Below are 23,428 nucleotides of genomic sequence, written 5' to 3'. Positions count from 1 at the left end.
GCTCTGCTCCGCAGTACATATACAACATAAAAGAAAATGCCTTAATATATTAGTGACTTTGGCTGAGCTTTAACGTAATTAATTAAATCTGATTGGCAAGTTAATGGCTATTATTGTTGAAGAAGTTAATTTTTTATGCGTCTGCAAGCAAGTACAGCTGCTGAAAAAAAATGTTCATGTGCAACACTAATAGATGGAGAAAGAGCAGAAATGGGAGAAATATTTGAACTTTTTTTCCCCCAAAGGTGAGCACTGCTCAGCAAGTGACATTTGATAAACTTGAAATTTAAAGTTTACATGTGATGTCCTGATACGCTTTACACTTTTTAAAATCATTTATCGGCTTTCTACATCACGTTTTTCGCTAAATTATGTTTTCATGAAACATCTTGCAAAACTAACTGTAGCGCACTAAATGTTGTGTTATTCAAAGGCTGCATGAAAACACCGGGCAGTTTAGTGCAAGCTGAACTGTTAGTTTGCAGTGATGCACGAAGTTGTACTGGTTACATCTCGGTTACTGTTACTTGGTTGCATCAGCGATTGCAGACATCAATTTATTTTGATCGATGAATTTATATTTACTTTCTGAAGTCTGTCTTTCATACTAGCTTTATTGTGTCTATGGGTTGGAAATCAGCCATATAGATCATGAAACATCTGAGTGTATTTTCATGAATTCATTTGGCTAAATCCACAAAGAGCAGTGAATATCCTAGTAGCGGCAAAATGCCGGATCATCCCAGTCTGTACAGGAAATATCACTGGAGGCCACAAAACAGCTTATGTGACTTATTTGTAAGTAGTTCTTTTCACCACGTTACACAGCTACACCCAGTCTAGGGTTCCCCCACCTGCCAAATCCCACTTTAACACCTGCTTACGTTCCTAGCTGCTTTAAAGCCCACTAATTAACACATTTTATTGTGGGTAAGTCTAATTGTGAAAAAAATAAAAGCAACACTCTGACAGGCTGTTAGGTGCTGAACTATTTCTTGGCAGATGACTTTCTGGAGTCATGCCGTCATTGTGAGGTAACCAGTGGAGACTCTGGGAAGTTACTGGTCTGAGCCAAGAAACAGTCTGGCGCATAACCTAATTTGGCTCTGACTTAGGCCTGAACCCACAGACACAAGCTTTATCAGTCTTCCTATCATCCAACTGTTGATGAAGTTTTTTTTTTTCTTTTCAAAACCAATGCACCATTGTTTTAATCATGAATTTAAAGCCCACCCTCTTGATGTAGAGCTGAGCTTGTTTCAGTGCAACTAAACTCACTCGCCCCACTCCACCCTTGGCTTTCATGGATCGCGTCATAACTCATTAAGCAGCGTAAATTAAAGCTAGAAATTTGGTGTTCTTTTTCTGACAGTGGCCTCAAAAACAAATTCTCACACTTCTGATTTTGTTGTTCTACAAGCAAACTGTTGCGCAATAGGCTTATGTAATACGTATCCAGAAGATTCTGTATTGCTCATTTAAGTTCTCTGAAGTGACGTGCTACCTCTCTGTGACCCACATAAAGGCAAGCCTTACCGTGCCAGACTACTGTGGTCACCCCTGGGTTTCGTAACAAGGTTCGAACAGTCTGTTTTTCCCCTGTTCCCTATGGGGGAAAACTATTGCATAATCGCGTGTCTGCATTTGCAGGCCTGTATGGCGGTGCTTTCTCCTGTCATTGTGTTATTTAGGAGCCACAGTGCAGCTTCGAAACATCCAATCTAGCCATCCATCTCCCCGCCACTCCTGCACCGCCTCACCGTGGCTGTTACACAATGTCCAGCTGTGGAGCACAGCAGTGTGTTGGGAGACATCTGCGCCTCTCCTCCTGCAAAATCCCCTCATCACATGGTTTTGTTTACGCATAGCTGCTTTCAATATCCCAGCGATGTGAACAAAAGAAGAAAAAAAAAAAACAAGGGGAACACACAAACTCTGTCCAAATGACACAAGGAAATACAGTCACAGGAAATGCATTCGCCACCAACTCTGCCCCAAGCCCACAGTGGCTTGTGCTGCATGCAAACCAGGATGGATGAGCCTGTTGCTCTGTCATATCACCAATTATGGCAGCGGCACGGAATCCTCACGGTATCTCATTGCTTCCCATTTTCCTCACATTGTCTGTGTCGAAGCAGTCACTGCGGTGTACCCAAACAGTATCTGGAATGTCTGCGGTAACAGAACTGGGAAGCACCGTCTCCTTATGATCTTTAGCAGGGAGGTAGATGCTAAGTCATGTGTGAGGCAGCAGGTCTGGTAAGAGTTTGGCTGTGAGCTAGTTGGCAACGTTTCTGGTTTGCGGGCTAGCGATCCAGGCTGGCCCCAGACATTTGTTGGCAGACCCGAGGCTGTAATGAAACCACCCAGAGTGTTTTGGCTCTCGCAGCCAGACTTCTGCTCTCAGTGTTCCTGCGACACTAGAGTCTCATCTTCAAACGTGTAGAGACCCTGTAATGCTCCACAGAGCTGTAACAGCCCACGACAAGTAACAATAATGTTTACCGTGTTTTATTTTTGAGGTCCTGTATGCATCTGTTTTACAGATTTTCAGACGATTACACATTATGTTTAAACTGATTACTTTTAATAATAAGTACACAATCCACATAATGACATCATTAAGTTAGAAACACATGTTTTAAAGAAGAATTGTCTTTACACAGCGATGCATGTACAAATGTTTCTAGTGTTTTAATTAGAAAAAAGTGAGGCTTGATTCAGGATAAATCTACTCTGGTCACTAAACTGTATCACCGGTGCTAAACAGTATTGACAAAGGCAAACCCCTGTAGTTTCAGTAATCCCCTGAATCTGGTGACCTATCATCTAATCTGAGACTTTATGTAAGGGATAATCTCAACTTTACTTTTGTTTGACTATGGCGTTACTTTATAGTTGCCAATATCTTAAATGTAGAATGTATAGAGTAAAAACAGGGATATTCTGCAGAATTCATTTACCCCTTTAAAGGCTTATACAAGTACCCGCCCTCCCAGTACGGTATCTTTGTGATCCATCACTCCAACTCCTTGTGAAGACACCACACCAGTGTCTGTCCCACACCTGTCATGGACACCACACGGAAGCCAATCTTCTCCAGCTTGTCCAGCACCAGGCGAGGCGGGTCATCCACGTGATACTCGGAACTGAAACAAGCATAAACAAAGCAATTCTGCTTTCCACAGATGTGGGGATTTCTGCATCTCTCAGTAAACTCCTCTTGGAAAATAGAGTGCTGTTAATTGTTCTAGTGCTTGTTCACTTCCTTCCACACCTTGTTTCATTTGAATCAGATTGCCAATGGCAACACCTCCCTGATCTGTATTCCATCACCTTGAACGGTTTACTCCAAATCTGCAAGGCAGCAGCTTTCCTCCCCCCTCCCCAACCACACTGAAGCCTTTTCTTCTATACGACCCGATTTCAGCTCTGCTGTCAACATGTACATGTTAACTGCCAAAATGTACAAAGCATCAGTTTTAAGTGCCTAAATATGGATATGCTGCCCACTGTGAGCAAATTTACAGTAGTCTGCACGTCTGTGTGCAGCTAAAGATCAGAATGGAGGCAATGGTTAAATCTTACCCATTTACAATCACTGATAAAAATTGTTTCACAAAAATTATTGAATCAGGAGCAAAATCCTGTCAATCTTTGTAAGAGACATCAGCCTCATGGTGCTTAAAAGCTTGAGCTGAGATAGGCTTATAAAACATAACCATTTATCCTTGGGTGTTTCACATGGTAGCTCTGAGGTCAAACAGTGCAATTTAAGAAAAATGAAAACAGAAAAACGCTGCAAAGACCCTCAACTAAAGTGTTTTTTGGGAGACAATAAGGTGAAGGATCAGCTACAGTAAATGGCTAATAGCAAACATCTATGGTTTATATAAATCATGTGATTAAATCACACAGTGCCTTGCGTCTTCCTCCTGCTATTCCATGGTGTTACCGTCACCCCAAAAACACTTCCGTTCTGATTTATTCAACTTCCGTTGTGTTTTAGCTGCAAAAGATTTCACCTCTCAGGGCCATCATAACACGCTTCCCACATTTGACCTATATAGCTCCCATGATTACTGACTTAGGTACTCACAAATTGTTCCCCAGCATAGTCGTTTTCCTCGCTCCCAGGTAATTCATGACCACTGGATCCGAAAATTCATCCCCCACATTTGTCGGACCGTTCTCCTGCAAGGCAGCATTAAGTGTATTACCCACACAGCTTAGAACTTACTCTAGAAATATTGGGGGGAGACAGCATCCCTAAAAAAATTGTCTGTACAGCTCTCACTGATTGCACCTGCAGCCCTCTGGCAGGTGCACATGATAATCTCCAATATCTGAACATGCTAAAAATAGATGATCCAATATACTTAAAGGGTACTGGAGGAATTAGGCTGCTGGAGTCGTGGAGACATCAAAATGAACATGCGCAAACAAGAGGCCGACAACTGAGCAACATGTGTTTTTAATTGACGTGGCACACACACATACAAAAAGGTCCCACGCACGCTTCTCGCGTCTTTTGTAACCATAACTTTTTCCCCCCCAGCGTGCCGAATATTACCGGCCATTGCATAACCAACCTTGGCTGATCAGTAGGCTAGTGTGCGCGCTGTTTGCAGTCAAATAAACACATCTGCGAGTCAAACGCGCCTCCCCCGACAGGATGATGGGAGTCGTTTACGTATGCAAGATACACACCAGTCGAATCTGTGTGCTGACGAACATGTACGGCATCCCGCTCGCTAGCTTTGCTCCGGTATTCCCCCAGGAGTGACTGAAAGAGGTGTCCTCACAGATAAACGGTGCCCTCTTCAACTCGAGCTCCAGCTGACTGCGCTTAGCGGAATGCGGAAACACCCACCGCGACGAGCCAATCACAGAACCCCTCTCAGCATCTGTCAACAGCCCGCTCTGCACAGGGTCTTGTTCAACTGGGATCGCTGGTTTGTTGATATGAGAAACGCGGGGCAATGTGCATGTACGAGAAGGAAATGTAAATTTATAGTTTCATTTAACTAAGTCATTTTTTATTCTTCCAGTGCGAAAGTTGACTTTAAAATCTCATCATTCTTTGGATGGGAATTTATTTAATAAGCTACACATTTATTAAATTACATTTCAGCCACAACCAATTGTGCTACACATTTTCTTTCATTTTCAGGCAACTTACTGCAAGTGGAAAGAAATGCAATTTCAGTTTCCGTGGTCGCTGTCGTACAGTCTGCTCTATGTATTTGCATGTATTTGTTTAATGCATGTATTATATTAAACCTGCACTGTCTAGAATTCTCTCCTTCCCAGAGATTTATTAATTTCCTCCTGAGTTCGGTAATAATAACTCTGGATCACTCTTGTGACTGGGAGGGAAATGAAAGGCACAGACCAAAGGAAAGCAACAATGGTGGGAACTCCGATAAGATCAGTAATATGAATGTAATGTCCTGTGGATGCCAGAAAAGCCTGGTGGACTCTCAGTTAGGCTTTGCATGTCATGGTCAGTGGGAACAGTAATTTAAAGCCTGATCGCTGCTTAATAATATTGTGATGGTAGGCAGACGTGCATCCAGGCAAACCAGATTCAGAAATGTCCTGTGGTGCAATCAGTTTTGAAGGCATAAATCGAACCAAAGTGGTTTACCATCAAATCAAATATGTTTTTAAGATTGGGTCGTGTATTTGTCTTAAATTTAATACGTCGTTAGCAGTCTGAATTGACAGTGTTAAATGGCTTCTGACATTATACAGAGCCTTTAATGTGCATCTGCTTGATTCAGACTGGCATCTGTGAGTGGTGGGGACTGCTGAGAAGAGCTGACCTCTACTGGCTTCTGAGATCAGTGAAATTCATTTCCTATTTGTTTTATTTTCATTTTTTTTCATTAACAAATTAATTGTTTTGTATTCAGTAAAATCAGCTTCAGTTTGGATCATCTGCACTACTCCTAGACATCAAAAAGAAACCAGCTGAGGTGGTTCAGCCCAGGGGACTCAGGGATCCCTCTTGGGTGTCTTCTGGGTGAGGTGTTCCAGGGATGTCCTACCGGGAGAAGGCCACTCTAAACAGATTATATCGCTCAGCCTGGCCTGGCAACACCTCAGCGTTCCCCTGGATTACCCAGAGGAGGTAGCTGGGAAGAGAGAGGTCTGAGATTCTCTGATTAGGCTGCTGCCCCAAAGCCTGACCTGAGATAAGTGCAAAAAGATGGATGGACGGATGTGATACAAAATGAAAGAAACAAGTCTTCACCATTAAACCAATGAGATCTGCTGCAGGAGAGAAAACAGGAAGGCAGCAGAGTTATTGCAGAGGCTCCAAAAACAAAGCAGAGACCCCCTTCTTGCCAAGAAGAACCCTCTCTCTGCAAGCATGTTCCTATGCACTGAGACACTTCCTGTGCTCCTGCAGCGTCTTCCTGCACTCGCTCATCTGCTGCTGGTTAATAGAGTCCAGGGTCAACTCCTCTCTGACCCTGTGGTGACAGTGGAGCACATCCCTGGTGGGTCCACGGGAAGCAGCGTGATCTTTTGATGAGGTCTCTGCCTTAGCCTCTCTCAGCTGAAGTGTGACTGCCTGCTGCCGGAACGCTTCCATCAAAGCTCCTTTTCTCTACACAACAGTCATAAAAATACAACCAAGAAACACAACTGTGCTCAAGTTGAGTCTCGGCCTGTTTACAACATATGATATTGAAAACAGAAACAGACATCAATTAAATTCAAATAAATAAGCTTCATGTCTTGTACGTCCAATCCGGCCATTGTGTCGGACATCCCACTCGCAATATCAAGCTTCACATGATCAATGCGTTTGATGGATTTACTTGCTGTGAATAGGCGTGGGCGAGAAATTTGCCCTGAAAGGGTTGCGCTGCTAAAGCGATCGCTCTAAATCACTGAGTGGGAACTGAATAGGAATGAATTATACAGCAGACAGTGTATGCATTTCACGATTTACTGTAGGTGTGTGGTGCTGGGGTTATTATTCCACTATTCAGCTGAGAGATTTAAACTGTGGGAGATTGCAGACAACAGGCACCTCTGACAGACTGGGTGCTAGGCTTGAGCACAGCGTAGGTTTACATTTGTTTAATTGTGATGAATCACTGCATTGTGAGGCCATATACTTTTTTTCTTTAGAGCTTCATAATCGAGTGCCTGCAACTGCCTTGTGTAGCCTGTTTCTCCTCCAAGGAGCCTCGCGGTCCCTCTTTTGCAAGGAGATACATCACTGACCTCCTTTTTCTTTGCTTTTTTCCAGATTTCACCGTGCAGCTTACATAAAGCATCTCCGTGCTGCAGCGATATTACCCGACAGCAAGGTTCAGCTCTTTCCTCCTCCTCCTCTTCCACCACCTCCTCCTCTCTGTTTTCACCTCACCTCACCTCCTACTTTGAAATGCTGCGCTCACTGATAGATGACACAGCCGGCATAGCGTTATGAAACATGTGCGAGCGTGGTCACCGGGTTAACATTTTGCTGAGAAACACCAGGATGCGGTTTAGGCGGTTCTGCGTACTGAAAAGGAGGTTTTGTTTAGGGAGACTTTCTCCCAGTGATGAAGAAAAATGTCATCAAATATTTGGAGCAGCGTTTTCTCACACACTGTCTTTTCTCTCGTCACCTCAATTTAGGGCTTGATTTTGTGCGAGAGGCACGTCCCTTTGGGTTACCACAAATGGGATTGATTGGGCTACTAGTAACAGGAAACAGCACGATGTGCAATAAACAGAGGGGAACAGAGAAGAACTTTACGAGGTCTTGAATGCATCTATCAAGCTATCAAGACTTTTTCTCTGGTCTATTCTGTGTTTCATTCTGAGGATTTGTAACCCCGACAGCCATCATTTAGCTGGAATATTTGTCTCTTTTTAATTTAGATTGTTGATGCTGTGAAAAAAGACAGAACAGTGATTTGCTTAAAATGACCTGGGACATGTCTCAGTTTATCTTAAATGTTCCAAGAACAGCAGTCTGAGATTGAAATCCTTTGGGATTTATAAGTAACTGAGCGGCTGCGCACCATTTACTGTTTGACAACATGATTAAAACACTTCCAAGCATGCCTCAGTCCTTAGTAAACCTCAGAGTTAAAGACTTACTGCAAATAAAGTCATAGTCGAGGGTTAAAGATGATTTCTCGGTCTCAAAATACTACTTTGACTACTCAGCCGGAATGTTGATGACATGTCTCCTTCTAAAGTCTGAAACTTAACAGGATTTATTGTTACAAGATGTTAATCTGTTTGGAAAGTGCCATATAAAGACAGGGTGAATGAAATGGTAAGTGTGATGGCTAATTGAACAGGGAGAGGAATGACAGCATGGATGTGTAGCAATAGGACTGATTCAAATCTCGATTCTCATCAGGCCTGTGGTCATTGGAATGTTTTGTATTATATGCCGCAGCATGTGGTTGCTGTTTATGCACAAGTCCGGCAGAAGTAATCTGCTCTGTGTATCTTACAGCTTCGGTACACAAGGGATGGCTTCTCTTAGAATAACTACCATGACAACGAGTTGGGCAAAAGCAAAGGGACAGCTTGGCTTTGTTTAATCCATAACGACGACAGAAAGACAGGATATTGTACCCTTCATTGTGCAAAGATTGCTGGTTTCCATTAAAATATGGTCGTAACAGCTGTGTAGTGTGATGTGTTATTATAATGACATGCCATGCTGGGCAGCAGCGACTACAGCTTTAGATCACATCAGTGATCAGAAGGCGATATGACGAGTTTATGACTTTTAAACATTTTTTAGTGACGCTTAACTTGTGCTTGTAATTTGTTAAAACTGTTGCACACAGTACCAGTGAATCTCAGCAGGATTTTCCTGTAATAAATCAGCAGGTCCTTACGATGAAGAGCACACACGTCTGTTATATATCACATTTGGTGATAGCTGTATGGATAAACACTTTGTATCTACAACCCCAATGCCACAAAAGTTAGGATGCTCTGTAAAATGTAAGTGCAAGGATTTGGAAATCTCATTAACCTATTTTGTTTTATTCGCAATGGAGCATAGAAACCATATCAAGTGTTTACACAAAATGAGGTCATTTTGGATTGGGTGGTAGCAACATGTCTCAAAGAGGTTTAGACAGGGTTCATGTTTACCATTGTGCAGCATCCCCTCTTTTAACAACAGTCTATAAATGTCTGTGAAGTGAGGAGACCAGCTGCTGGACTTTTGGGAGACGAATGCCGTGTGATTCTTGTCTGATAAAGGATTCTAGATGTTCAGCTGTCCTGGTCTTCCTTGTTGCATTTTTTATGTAATGAAAAGTTAACTTGACTTCTTTAAGTTTGTGAAGATGTTTCACCTCTCATCCATGAGGCCTCTTAGACATGAGCTCGATGCTCTCAGCAGGTGAAAGATCTGGACTACAGAAAGGCCGGTTAAGTACCCAGACTCTTGTAATAAATGCATGGTTAAGCATTATCTTGCTGAAATAAAGCCTGGCCTGAAAAGTATATCAACTGGATGGGAGCACATGTTGCTCTAAAACCTGTTTATACCGTTCACTTGCCTTTTCAGATATGTAAGTTGCCAGTTCCATAGGCACTAATGCGCCCCTATGCTATCAGGATCCTGTCATGTTTCGGCTGTGTGGCAGGCAGGGACTGGACCCAAACGCAAACTCACTGGAGACAGGATTGAACTCAAAAGGGCAGCTTTTATTGCTGAACACAAAAACGCTACAAAATCTAAACTGGGAAGACTAACAAAACACACAGCATGAGGGAGACTACAACACTGACAAAGCGCAACACAGGGCTTAAATACACAGAGGGATAACGAGGGAACGAGACACAGAAGGAGAGCACAGCTGGGAGTAATCAGGCTGGACGAGACAAGGGAAGCAAAACTAGAAACACTGACATGAGACACGGACCTTCAAAGTAAAACAGGAAACACACTGACTGAACTCTAAACATGCAAACTTAACAGCAACTGGGGAGACAGAACATAGGAACCTGAAACATGGTACAAAAACGTCACAGTGGACATAACATGGAACACAGGGAAGCCATATGACAAAGCCAAAGAACTAAACCTATGATAAGCATAACTGAGACCTAGGGAAACAAGAAACAGTACAACAAAGGACTCAAAACATAATCCATAATATAAAAACGAGATCTCTTCAAAATAAAATAGGAAACATAATGAGACGCAGACATGACAACCAGAACTTGACAACGTAAGACACAGACATGAAACACATGAAGAGCAGGGGAGACTTAACATGGGTTGGAAACACAAGGGGGAACTAATAAGCAAATGAACATAGGAGGCCTAATGAGCTTAAACATACTATAAACATCAAAATGAACTAAAACTCAAAACACTGTGTAACAGTAGCTATTGTAATGCAGTGTATCACCACATGGTGGCGCCTCCTGTCTCACGACTGGTGTCACCCCCTTTTTGTTCTTCTTCGCACTCCTCCTGTAATGGATGCTCCCGTGTGTACGCGGACTAGTGTGCTCTTCAGTAATGTGTGGTAGAGGTAGCACTTTTATTTTTGATATTGTAAATAAATGAGTACTTTTTGGAAAGTCAGAAGCTGTTGCTCATTCGCTATCCACCTGCACACCTCCGCGGCTGGCTTCATCTCCACCGCACGTTACAACTGGGTCATAAGACCCAGGATCGTGACAGATCCAAGCTTTTGAACTGCAACTTCTGACCACAGAACAGTTTTCTACTTTGCGTCAGCACATTTTAAATGAGCTTTGGCCCAGAGAAGACAGAAAGGCCTCTGGATTCAAATGTGGCTTTCTCTTTGCAATGATAAAACTTGCATTTGTGCATGGCATGGCAAATTGTGTTTACCATGCCATCGGAGCTCATACAGTAATTTCTGTGACAGACTCTTATCTGTTTTTAATGGAGTACCCCCTGAGGGCCCAAAGATCACGGGTATGCAATATTGATTTTTGGCCCATGCTCACAGACATTTCTCCAGGTTCTCCAAATATTTTGATCATATTATGTCCTTAAGAAACTCTTCTATTCTACAATGCTCTTTAGATACTTAATCGTCAATGTACTGACCTGTTACCATTTAACCAAAGTAGCTGAAAAATGTTTCTGCAACTGTTTCTTTTTGCTTCTTTTTGCTTATCCTACCTTTTGTTTTTCACCCTGCCCCAACTTTGCTAAGATGCGTTGGTGCAATTAATTTCAAAACAGGCAAAAACTTTCATGAAATGGTAAAATGTCTCTCTTTAAACATTTGATTGGTTTTCTTTGCTCTGCTGTGGTAGATACTAAAGTAGTCTTTAATATTATAGTCTGCGATCAACATTACAATAAGAGAACAACTTAAATAGATGTGTCCTCTACTTGCCCTGGCTACACAGGAAGAAAGACAACGCCAGACAATGAGAAAAGATGATGTGACAATGATGTCATGGTATTTCTCATTCTGATCAAGGCCAAACGTCTTAAGGGATTTTCTTGCTGTACGTGATGTCCATCATCCTTCACATGAGAAACAAAATTTTCAGATGTGGAGCTGCAGGTGTGGAATTCAAATCATGTAAAAAATAAAAACAAAAAACCCCACAAACGCAAACTCCACCAGCAACTAGCTATTACCAGGATCATTGCAAAACACCACTTTGCCACACAATGACAATAAATTACCATCTGGCACCATGATTTTATTGTCTTGTTTTGACAGATTACAAGTAAATTACCATCTCGGGTCTGAATCCATTGATAGATCACATCCTGGGTCCCATCATTTAACACGTTTACTGGGTTTGGGGTACTTTAAAGCTGATCTGACTATCGTGAGTAAGTCAGTGGGATTTCTTGGAAACAGACCGAATGTAGACACACACATACAGGCACACACACAGACTGTCATGGTTTTACAAGATGATAGATGAAGCTGAAGGCAGAAAGTCACATTCTTAAATGTAGTGTGGTTGTGATGGTTGCTGTGCTCCCAGACCAATAGCTCACTGACACTTATCTAATTCATAATTTGCTGCTTTATTGCAACCTTCAGCTGAAGCACAAAGTCACAAGGGAAACAGGGACAGCAAAAACACACACACACACTCACATGAAAAAATATACTGTGTGGCTCGTATGTTCTGTCTCCGTCTCTCACTTGATTAAACTGAGTGGGAGGTTGAGTAATGAGGCTTGACATGTAATCCAGGCCTCTTTTTCTTATCTTTGGTTGTTCCCTCATACTCCTTCATCCCACCTCTAACCACTTCAGGGAAAAGTCTGTTTGTCTTCAGCACTCCTTTGTGCACTTTAAACCACACACTGCATTCCACAACAGTCAGCTCTTCCTCAAGTCTGACCAGCAGTGTCTGTCATTTTATCTTAGTGCTGAGATTGAGATTGAGAGAAAGCGTCTGCTACACAATGAAATTCCACAGTGGAACGGGAAATATAGTGCACATGGCAAAGGCAGTTTTTAAATACCTATTAAAATGGGAGCAGTGAGTGAACAAGAGGGGATTTGGCAAAACCACTGGTGTCGTAAACGTCTGATAGCTTCTATGCTGAGGAGCAAGTGAACATTTTGTACTTGAAGTTGATGTGTTAGAAGCAGAAAAAATGGGCACGCATGAGGATTTGAGCAAGTTTGACAAGGGCCAAACTGTGATGGCTAGATGACTGAGTCAGTGCACCTCCAAAACTGCAGCTCTTGTGGAGTGTTCCTGATCTGCAGTGGTCGAGATCTTTCAAAAGTGGTCCAAAGAAGGAACAGCCCATATAGCAACTGACTTCTGGCATGGTAAGTGGGATATCATCCAGATATGGCCCAGATCTGGCCCACACAATGTGCTTACACATGGTCCACATACCGCAAAGAATGACGGCCCTTTGGTGGCCCAGATCTGGTTTGCCAGAGGTGGCCCACACATGGGCCAGCACAAGGCCAGTTGCAGACACACTGCTGGCCCAGAACAGTTTCAGGTCTGGCCTCAGATGCCAGCCTAATGTGTACCTTAATCAAGGCATGTAACAACATTCTTTGTGCTCCGCGCGGACAGAACGGCAGAGTCGAACAAAACCAAAGGTGGGGGAGTGTGTTTCATGATAAACAGAAAGTGGTGTGATGCCAGGAGCATTTCTACTCTCTCCAGCGGCCGCTCGCCACATCTGGAGTTCCTGAGCATTAAGTGCCGCCCTTTCTATCTGCCCCGTGAGTTCACCTCAGTCATCGCCACGGCGGTCTACATCCCACCCCAAGTGGATACAGGTATGGCTTTGGCCGAATTACATGATGTGCTGAGCTCGCTTCAAAACAAGGACCCGGGCGCAGCCCTCATTGTAGCAGGAGACTTTAACAAAGCGAACCTCAGACAAGTCATGCCAAACTTTTACCAGCATGTCTCGTGTCCAACGAGAGGGGATCGGATTTTGGATCACTGCTACACGCCATACAAGCAGGGCTACAAAGCGGTCTCACACCCGGCTTTTGGGAAGTCTGACCACAACGCCATCTTCCTCATCCCCCAGTATAAACAAAGCATACGGAGGGAAGACGTGACCAAGAGGGAGGTAAAACGGTGGACTGCCCAATCAGAAGCTACGCTACAGGACGCACTCAACGACGTAGACTGGGACATGTTCAGAGCATGCGCAGTCGACATCAACGAGTTTACGGAAGTAGCAGTATGCTTCGTCAATATGCTAGCGGAGGAGATTATCCCCACTGCGAGAGTCACCACATTCCCAAACCAGAAACCGTGGATGGACAGATCGATCCGCACTGCAGTAAACGCCAGGACCGCCTCCTACAACGCGGGTCTCGCCACTGGCGATATGAGCGCCTACAAAGTGGCCTCATACGGCGTGCGGCGCGCGGTGAGAGATGCCAAACGCCGGTACCGGGAACGTGTGGAGTCCCGCTTCCACTAGGGCGACACACGGAGTATGTGGCACGGACTACGCACCATTACGGACTACAAAGCCAGGGACACTGCGCCGATCAACGCCGACTCTGCATTCACCAACAAGCTGAATCGGTTCTACGCCCGTTTCGAGGTTAGCCAGGCGGCTAATGCTATCTACCGCCTGACTACCGAGGACAGTGACGTCATCAGCGAGAGACCGGTGACCAGCATCGCGGAGCATGACGTCCGAGCGGCACTGAGGAGAGTGAACACAAGGAAAGCGGCGGGGCCAGACGGCATCACCGGCCGTCTGCTGCGCTGCTGTGCTGACCAGCTAGCAGGTGTGTTCACTTACATCTTCAACGAGTCCCTGGCGAAGTCTGTGGTCCCCACATGCTTCAAAAGATCCACCATCATCCCTGTGCCCAAGAACAGCAAACCCTCATCCCTGAACGATTACCGGCCAGTTGCACTGACCTCAGTAGTAATGAAGGTGTTTGAGAGGCTGCTGAAGAACATCATCTCCTCCTCCATCCCAGACACCACAGATCTGCTGCAGTTCGCCTACAGATCCAACAGATCCACAGAGGATGCCATCGCCCACGTCCTACACACCACTCTCAGCCACGTGGACAAGAAACAGGGTAACTATGTGCGAATGCTGTTTGTTGATTACAGTTCAGCGTTTAACACAATAGTGCCCTGCAGACTGTTCACAAAGCTGAGGGATCTGGGACTTAACAGCCGTCTGTGTGCATGGGTGTTGGACTTCCTCACTGGCAGAACTCAGGTGGTGAGGGTGGGCAGGTGCTTCTCCAACAGCATCACCATCAACACAGGAGCACCTCAGGGATGTGTCCTCTCGCCACTGCTCTACTCCCTCTACACTTCAGACTGTGTGGCCACCCATGGCTTCAACACCATTGTGAAGTTTGCTGACGACACAGTGGTGTTGGGTGCCATCTCCAACAACGATGAGGCGGCCTACATGGATGAAGTGAAGAATCTGGCATCGTGGTGCCAGGACAACCACCTCCAGCTGAACGTCAGCAAGACCAAGGAGCTGGTGGTGGACTTCAGAAGGAGTCAGCACAGAGACTACAAGCCCATCATCATCAATGGAGCTCCAGTGGAGAGGGTGCAGTCCTTCAAGTATCTTGGTGTCCACATCTCCTCAGACCTGACATGGGCTGCCCACATTCAGGTCCAGACCAAAAAGGCTAGGCAGCGCCTGTATCACCTACGACAACTGAGGAAGTTCAGGGTCTCTCCAAAGATCCTCAGGATTTTCTATACAGGCGCTGTGGAGAGCATCCTCACACAGAACATGACATCGTGGTTTGGGAACAGCTGTGTGAAGGACCAAAAAGCTCTCCAGAGAGTGATCCGTACAGCAGAACGCTGCTGCAGGATTGCTCTCCCCCCGCTTCAGGACACCTACACCAGGAGATGCCGGACCAGAGCAGCGCAGATACTGAAGGACCCGTCCCATCCTGGCAACAAACTGTTCCAACTTCTGCAATCTGGTAGAAGGTTCCGCATCTTCCGGGCAAGGACAGAGAGACTCAAGAGGAGCTTCTATCCCCAAGCCATCCGTGCCCTAAACACACACACCCGCCCTCTCACATCATCTATAATTGACTGAGACAGGACTCTCTTCCAGACACTAAACCAAGGCACAATGTACATTTCAATTCCTTTAATTTTAAATATGTTTATATTGTCTATCCTGTAAAATAGTCAGATGTCTATTCATATTAATGTACAGAATTCACCTGCTTGCTGCTACTACTGCACATTCACCCAGTGTATATACTATATGTATATACTACCCCCCCCCCAATTTTTGCACATGTCGAGGAGCGTGTCAGGCTACATTTCACTGTATGTTATACTTGTATAACTATGCATGTGACAAATAAAGAACCTTGAACATGTGCCGGAACAGGACAAAACTCTGTTGAGCCAGTGAAGGGACTGATTCTTATGCAGCACTTTTCTGCTCTCCCAAATCACTCTATACAACATTCGCCCAATCACACAGTTTCTCTAAACTCAGCGCTTCCTAACTACATTCATACACTCTTGCAGACTGGAGGAGCCAGGGATCGAACCACTAACCGTCCGATCAGTAGGCGACCTGCTCTACCTCCTGTGCTACAGCCACCTGGTGGTAAATATGAGTAAACCCTCAAAAGGTTTTGGATAAAGTGTACACTCACAAACCTGTCAAGCCTGCATTTGAAACGTTGGCTACCATAGCAGTATAACTAAACTAAAGTAGAAAAATAGGAACATAAATAGTGCCATCACTGCCAGACCTGACATCGGGTTGACACACACCCTGTCATGACACCAGTCGGTCAGAAGTGCCAGCTTGATGCCGGATCTGGGCCAGACCTGTTTTCTGTGAGCTTGGGCCACATAAACCAAACCAAAACCGAGCCAGATATGGCATGCCATCACATAAACTGTACCATCCTTCAACAGGCCTGGCCCATATCTGGATGACATACCACTTAGCATGCCAGAAGTCAGCCAGCAGTGCCGGCTTGACAGCAGATCAGGGCCAGACCCGTCTGCTATGTGGGAGTGATGAACCATTGACAGAGTCATGGGCTGCCATTGTCACTGATGCCTCCTGTCCACTGTCGAAAGGACCAACAATGGGTGCGTGAGCATCAGAACTGGAACATGGAGCATTGTAGGCAATGGAAGAAGAACCTGCATGGATAGCCGGATGATTTGCCGAAAAGCAGAAATGGTTCAGGAACGGTTTGAGGAACTCCACAACGAGTTTGAGGTGGCCCAGCTCTCAATCCAATTAAGCATCTAAGAAAAGCTCTGGACAAACAAGATCAATCCATGGAGGACCTACCTTGCAACTTACAGGACTTTAAGGATCTATTGCTAACGTGCCAGATACCACAGGACATCTTCAGGGGTGTACGGGGGTCCATGCCTCGATGGGTTAGGGATGTTCTGGCAGCAGAAAGGGGACCAGCAAAAAATAAGGAGGGGCTCATAATGTGTAAATTAGCATATTTGATCCCAAACCAGATCGTCACCTTAAAGAAATACTTTTAAGTGCATAAAACTAATCAGTGGGATAAAGTGAAAGTAACAAAAACAAGTGCCACAGTTGGACGCTTGTGTGTATCTCTATGACAACAGAAACAGCATCTGATGGATAATCGGTATTTGACACCATGGGAGGACAGATTAAAGAATCATAGCGAGTCTGTCACGGACCCAGTTCCAGGGATTCGGGGTCCGTGAGCAGTGTGGACTACTATTGTAGTTATTATTATTATTATTATTATCATTATTGTGGTTGTTGTTATTATGGTTGTGTCTGCTGTCCTGTTTTTCCGTGTTGGTGTACTGTCAGGTGTTTAGGGGTGTGTGCTTGTGTATGTGAGGGTGCGGTCGTGGCAGGCACTTTTAGGCCTGGTGGGTGTGGCCCTGCCAGCTGACCGGTTCCACCCAGGAATCCACACACACCTGGCGCCGATCAAGCCTCGTCAGAGGAGCTTCAAAACAGTGTGGCTGAGAGCTCCTCGACGCTGGATCGTTGAGTGACTTCCCGTCAGTCTTAAGTGTATTGTGCAAGGTTAGTGCAAGTCTACTGTTAGGTTTTGTACTCACGGCTGCCTTTGGTATGCGTGTTTCCTCAGGAGGAATTGTGGCGACCAGGAGGCAGCACACGGAGAGTACACAGGGAACGGAGACAGAGCACGGAGCACGGGATAAAGGAGAAGACACGGAACGGGAGTTGGGATCGCACGGGGGGATTTATTGTTGTTCGGATTGTCACCACTGTAAATAAACACTGTTGCACTGTAGAGTCCTGCATTTTGGGTCCTCCTTTCCCCACATCCCCACGGTCTGCCAGCGAGACCGTGACAGAGTCACTTGAGGTGGTTCATTGCTTTATTCATTTTTCCTATAATCAGAGAGTCATTTATTACACTTAGACAGCAACTTTGTTAGCACTCACAGCTGTGGACATCACATGGGTGTTCCTTCTACGCTGGGACACAGGGGATGACAGAGGTAGGAGGATAGAAAATCCGCCTAATTATTTCCAGTATCAGACTTTAAATGAGGCACATTGTGGTATCTGAGTTTCTGTTTAGCAACTCTAGTCATCTGGCCAAGATATAGACTTTTTGCAGTTTGCCAAGCTGAACATGTCATGCACTGTAAAGTAAAACCAGTCAAATTGTCCCGTTTAATCAGAGAAATTGGGAAAAATAATTCAACATATACCTGCTCTGTCATCTAACCACAGTCTGGGGATGTCTTTCTGCTTAGTCGAACCACGATTAACTCATCTGTATATATTGCTTTGGCATTGATTTCCCCAGTGCCTCAGTGCCAAGACAGGATACTAAAACAGTTGACAAAGATGTGTTCAAGATGACCTCAGAAAGATTAGTACACTGTGTTATTCTCTTTCGTGCTGAGTTTTCCTGTGGAGTTCCAGGAAAGAGGAGCTTGTCTGGGAGCAGTTGTACCGCTGACTCAAAGCCACAGAGGCTCCCCTTTCCCCTCTCTGCGTCCCTCCATCCCATTGCCTCCCTGCCTTCATTCAATCCTTCCTCTCCTTCTAACCCGACTCTCCATTTCTCTGCCTGCATCCATTCTTGCCATTTTTAATCCCCCTCCCTCACATCACTGCTTTCATGGGCTGCTTCCCATCTTCCCCCTTTTGTCTCAGTGCGCACTCCAAATGCACCAGCCTGGGGTGAGGAGCTGTTTCTTATTCCATGTCAGAGTGATTCCAACTGGGCCACAGCCTAATGAATCATTTCCTGAAAGATACAGTGAGAAAATCACTTTCAGAGTTTGGAGAGAGAGCAATCGATGCAACATGAATCTCATATGCCCCGCTCCTTTCTTTATCCCCATGACTCTGTGGTGGAACCAGGCACAGTCTGCACACACGTGTGCGCACAATGGGTCACACACGCACACAGCACACGCAGGGCCGCTGTGCGCCTCTTGCTTTATTCTTTATTTTACAGGCCGCTACTTAGGCTCCACGAAGCCACAAGCTTGATTAAAATGGTTTTAGCCAAATGAACATATGGATATCAGATGCTCTGCCCTCTGCGTCTCACTGCATCGTCTTTCCCATCCTTCCCCTGTTCCACAGGAACAAACTCATTCGCATAATTAATTCTCAATCCGCACTGCCACTCATCATATATTTGTATACCTTTATGCAAGCTTGCAGACCTTTTCAAGAGTGTTCACACGCACACACACTACGCATAAAATCTACTTTGGCTGCTCCAGTCTGATACACATTCGTACATAGCCTGCTCTCTGTCACGTACCATCTCCCTGTGGGTTTCTGGACCTCCTTGCTGCTCAAGCTGTGCGACTTGGCAGCAAATACCGCTGCACAGAAAATGGCACCCAGGAGGCTGAGTGTGTGTCTATAAGCGAGAAAGAGGAGAAAGGCAGCAACAGATGTAACGCATGCACTGCCGGACGCCGTGTATACAGTATGTTTTCACACAAGGGTGAATGCGGGAGCATGTTTTCTTTTTTCAAGAAGATGGTAAGCACCATTAAACAGGATGCTTAATATCCCTGTGCAACCAGACTCTGATCCCCTGCTCAAAGGAAACACTCCTACAACTCAAATGTTCCCTCTTGGCTTTTCAGATTTTCATTTCTGTGCTGCATGGCACGTCTCGCCTTGTCTCATCTACCTTCTATATACTTCATTTGACCCTCTTTCCCCTCTGCTACTATGGTTTCCCCTTTGCCCCCTTGGGTTGTTTGGCTTGGCCGCTCGCCCAGATTAGTACACATTCTGTCCCTCAGCCATCACAGTCATTTGGAAGGACTATTTTCCTTCATGCATGTTCAGCGTTCCCCTCTAAAGTTCCAGCGTTTACTCCCCCTTGTACTCCTTGTACCACTCCATTAAACAGAGGTCTCTGGCAGCTTGGAAAAGGAATGAGCCAAAAAAAGAACATGCCACATGGAAAGCTTTATCTGTATACTCCCAACACTTATCTGAGGGGGATGTCACAAGCTCATCCAGAAAACTGGGAAAGAGCGGCAGCTCCCTCCTTTCCCACATCAGTGACATTTAGGATAAAGCAGTGGTTCTGTTTTGTTTTGGCCCAAAATTCCTATTTTAAATGCTAATGTTGGATAATTGCACACAATATTTTCATTTTGAGCTATTTGACCACATCAGATGGCATGTGATAGCTAAGAGCGCCATCCAAGAGATCCTGAATCTCAGGCCAAATGCAAAGAAAATGCCAGAAAAAGAAAATCTTGTCGACTTCAGTGCCAGATTCTTGAAAACCATGCACATTTTTCTGCTGGTTTGTCATTTTAATTTTACCAAGGTGAGGAGATGCCAAACTGAAATATGCCTCACCATTTATCTTTTCTCGCTTCACCCGTTCCTGTGAGTTACTCCCGTGTCCTATTCCAGTGACTCCTGCCCACTCAATCAACATTTTTGGCTGCACATATTCTTGCACTGCTGTTGTGTTTAGCTGTTTCTACATACAGTGATGAATGTCCTTGGCCTTTGTGGAATTTCATCAGTCCAGCTTGGCCATTTCTTCTGTGTGAGAGTGCCATTTTCTCCATGTTATAGTTGGCGTACGGACCAACGTGGTCTGCTTACATCTAATTAGTGCTCTGACAAATTAACACTCCTTGTGCTAAACAAATGTCTGCTTTATTTCCAATCACAGCACGAATGAGCACAATTCCCCGAAATGCACTGTGCTCAGAACAGTGCTGGCACTCCCAACACGTATCCTCTCTTCGTTCTAGCCTTTTCTCTGGAAAAATGCACAGTCATAAAAGACTGCATTATCTCCACCAAATACATCCAGCTTTGACAGATGTGCTCTACAGATCCAAGTGTCCTGAAGCAAGCAGGCTGTTTGTAATCCAGCAGAGTGTTAGTAAAGACAGTTGATCCTGGTCATCAGCCAATTACATCTGATCTCAGTGCCATCCCAAGTCAGCTGATAGCTTGGGTGGTAAGCTTCTGTGGAGAGTGCACTATTGGAGTTTCTGCTACTCCTGAAAGCCACTTTGCAACCCTCCTGCACTCAAGCTCCACCTTTTTATGCTGTTCCTGACAGATCGGTGTCATGTCTGCTCTCTTTTGCTATCATTGCCTCAGGCTTTCAGTGTATTCTCGAGTGCTGGGAGTAGAGAGCAAATACAAAATTATACTCTGATTACTGTTTAGTAGTTAGAGAGTAACACAAATTCCCCAGAGTATGGTTTGAAAAACAGTGAATGTTTTTCCCATTTACACACTTATTATTTCTAAAGGCTTGACTGCATTTATATTTAAAAAAACAAACATTGATCAAGACCTTTATTTAGTTACATGATTACAGTTTGTTGCTGATTTAGTGCATTTGCATTGCATTAGACTATAGTGTAAGCATTTATGCAGTGCTTTAAGGGCATATTAACAATGTCTGAAAAAATGCTGAAGTTTATTATACTTATTATTATACTTATCCTGTTCTTAACGCATGTCTTTGACTACATAATAGAGTGTTTCACAAGAGCACTCTCAGCTTTAATGTCAGTGACCATTTATAAAGGCAAATCACCATAAAAATCGCCTCGAGACATTTTTTATTGCCAGGCAAAGATCTACAATAATACAGATTGAGAACTCCAACAATCAGATGAACCCTTGTAAGCAACTGCTTGGTGACGGTGGGAAGAAAAAACTCCAGCAGAACCAGGCTCAGGGAGGGGCAGCCATCTGCTATGACCAGTTGGGGATGAGTGGATCCCCAACTGGGTGAGGGTGTCTCTTCCGAATCCAAACTGGGAGCTGGTTCCACAGAAGAGGGGCCTGAAAGCTGAAGGCTCTGCCTCCCATTCTATGTTTGAATATAGAAACCACGAGTAAACCAGCAGTCTGAGAGTGAAGTGCTCTATTGGGATGATGCAATACTATGGGGTCTTCACAGGGCACCAGTGAAGAGAAGCCAATATGGGAGAAAAATGTTTTAGCCCTTGTTAGTATTCTCGCTGCTATCAGGTCTAGCTAATCCCCATTTGCTTTGCATCAACACTTCCCGTCCTGGAAACAGGGCTGATGAGAGCAGTGAGACTAAACCAAAAAGTACATTTGTGGGTGGGAAAGAAATGCTGTGCGCAGCTGAAGGGGGCCCGTGGAGCCAGGTGATAAGTCTCTACTCACCAAATGACTAAATTCATATTGAACATACTGTACACATGTCATCATAGTTATTGTAACTGCATTGATAGGTGCAGCTTTGTGTATTTAATATTTACTTATTCACTGTTGTTCAAAGTTAGCAGAGCATAAAATAATAACTTGGAGTGGTATAAGATCCAGCACACAAGTTTCTTCCGTCATGTTCTCCTGAGTTTTCAAAAGCTCATGCTTGTTGTACTTTATGTACACCAAAAAGCATTTCCCATGCTATCCATTTACATGATGGAATTAAATAGGACTGAGTTGTGCTAAGTATGCTTTTCCCTGTGAAATCGCCTGATAATCCATGTCTGTGATTGATTGATTGCTTTTTTTTCAAGTGCTGTGGATTGTGTAGCGACAAGTGTTTTCTCAGCTGGTCCCCTCAGGAGGATGCAGTCAGCCATCCATTTGTACTCAAGTGTCGTCACGTTTGCACTGGACCTAAAATGCAGATGTGGCCATTACAGTCAGTGAACATTTGTGCTTCAGTACATTTAGGTTCATCTGCCCCAGTATTAGTGACCTATACCACAAGTACAAAGACAGATGTCATTTACTCGTACGTCTGTAAGCAAGCACCAGTTTGCTTTATGTCCTGACTTCATAGAAGCTGTCAAATACGTAGGAGCTTTTAGATCTTTTATTAGAAGCCCTCATGTAAAAGTTTTGCAGACATTTAAAGACATGATGTTGTGCTAATTATAGGTTAGGGCTAGATGATATAATGTTTTAAAAGCTAAAATGATGAACCGTTAGCATTGCAGGCCATCCAGCTTTTTCCTTACAGCAAATCCCGTGGACAGTAATGACATTACCGTGGTCAAAGGAGCTTGCAAAGAAAAGCGTCTGGACTTCTTTAAGTTACTTGAAGACGTTTCATCCGAGACGCTTCGTCAGTTCTAAGGTCAAATGGTGGAGAGTCCCAGATATAAACCTAGTGGGAGTGACCCCCCACAGAGGGACAAAAGGACCCCCTGATGATCCTCTAATCGCCTGAGCCAAGGTTTAGAGGATCATCAGGGGGTCCTTTTGTGCTGTTTTTGTTCTTTTGAAACCCTTGTAATGATTCCTAAAAAGAGTAGAGCCAATACTGAAAAGAATTAGAAAATCCTGTTGTTATTTTAAAAAGAGGTGGCTTAGGGTTTGGGGGATTTGGAACAGTGTTAAAAATAGACTTGAGTTAAGATTAGGGTAAGGATTTCTGTAGAGTTTCTGAGTTTTATGGTTACGGTTTGCACCCGGGGTTGCAGCAAGAGCATCTGCCAAGAGAATAAGACTCGGAGTCCAAGT

General features: G+C 44.5%; 1 protein-coding gene and 1 long non-coding RNA gene across 2 annotated transcripts; one reads left to right on the top strand and one right to left on the bottom strand.

Moving 5' to 3' along the window:
* Positions 1–2,495: 2,495 nt before the first annotated feature.
* On the bottom strand, positions 2,496–4,880 carry gchfr (GTP cyclohydrolase I feedback regulator). The gene is made up of 3 exons (XM_085441520.1): positions 4,711–4,880; positions 4,100–4,194; positions 2,496–3,149 (listed from the first exon to the last, which is right to left on the bottom strand). Exons 1-3 carry the CDS (start codon positions 4,744–4,746, stop codon positions 3,020–3,022), a joined length of 261 nt encoding a protein of 86 aa, XP_085297646.1. The 5' UTR covers positions 4,747–4,880; the 3' UTR covers positions 2,496–3,019.
* Positions 4,881–17,141: 12,261 nt separating this feature from the next.
* On the top strand, positions 17,142–17,738 carry LOC146686694 (uncharacterized). Its single transcript, XR_014916849.1, has 2 exons — positions 17,142–17,481; positions 17,571–17,738. It is a non-coding gene; the product is annotated as an uncharacterized LOC146686694 (long non-coding RNA).
* Positions 17,739–23,428: the final 5,690 nt, after the last annotated feature.

The sequence above is a fragment of the Copadichromis virginalis genome, linkage group LG19 (genome assembly GCF_057382275.1).
Source record: "Copadichromis virginalis isolate Kocher_CV1m ecotype Utaka linkage group LG19, C_Virginalis_male_GT1.1, whole genome shotgun sequence".
NCBI lineage: Eukaryota > Metazoa > Chordata > Actinopteri > Cichliformes > Cichlidae > Copadichromis > Copadichromis virginalis.
This window is presented reverse-complemented; position numbering and strand designations above follow the sequence as displayed.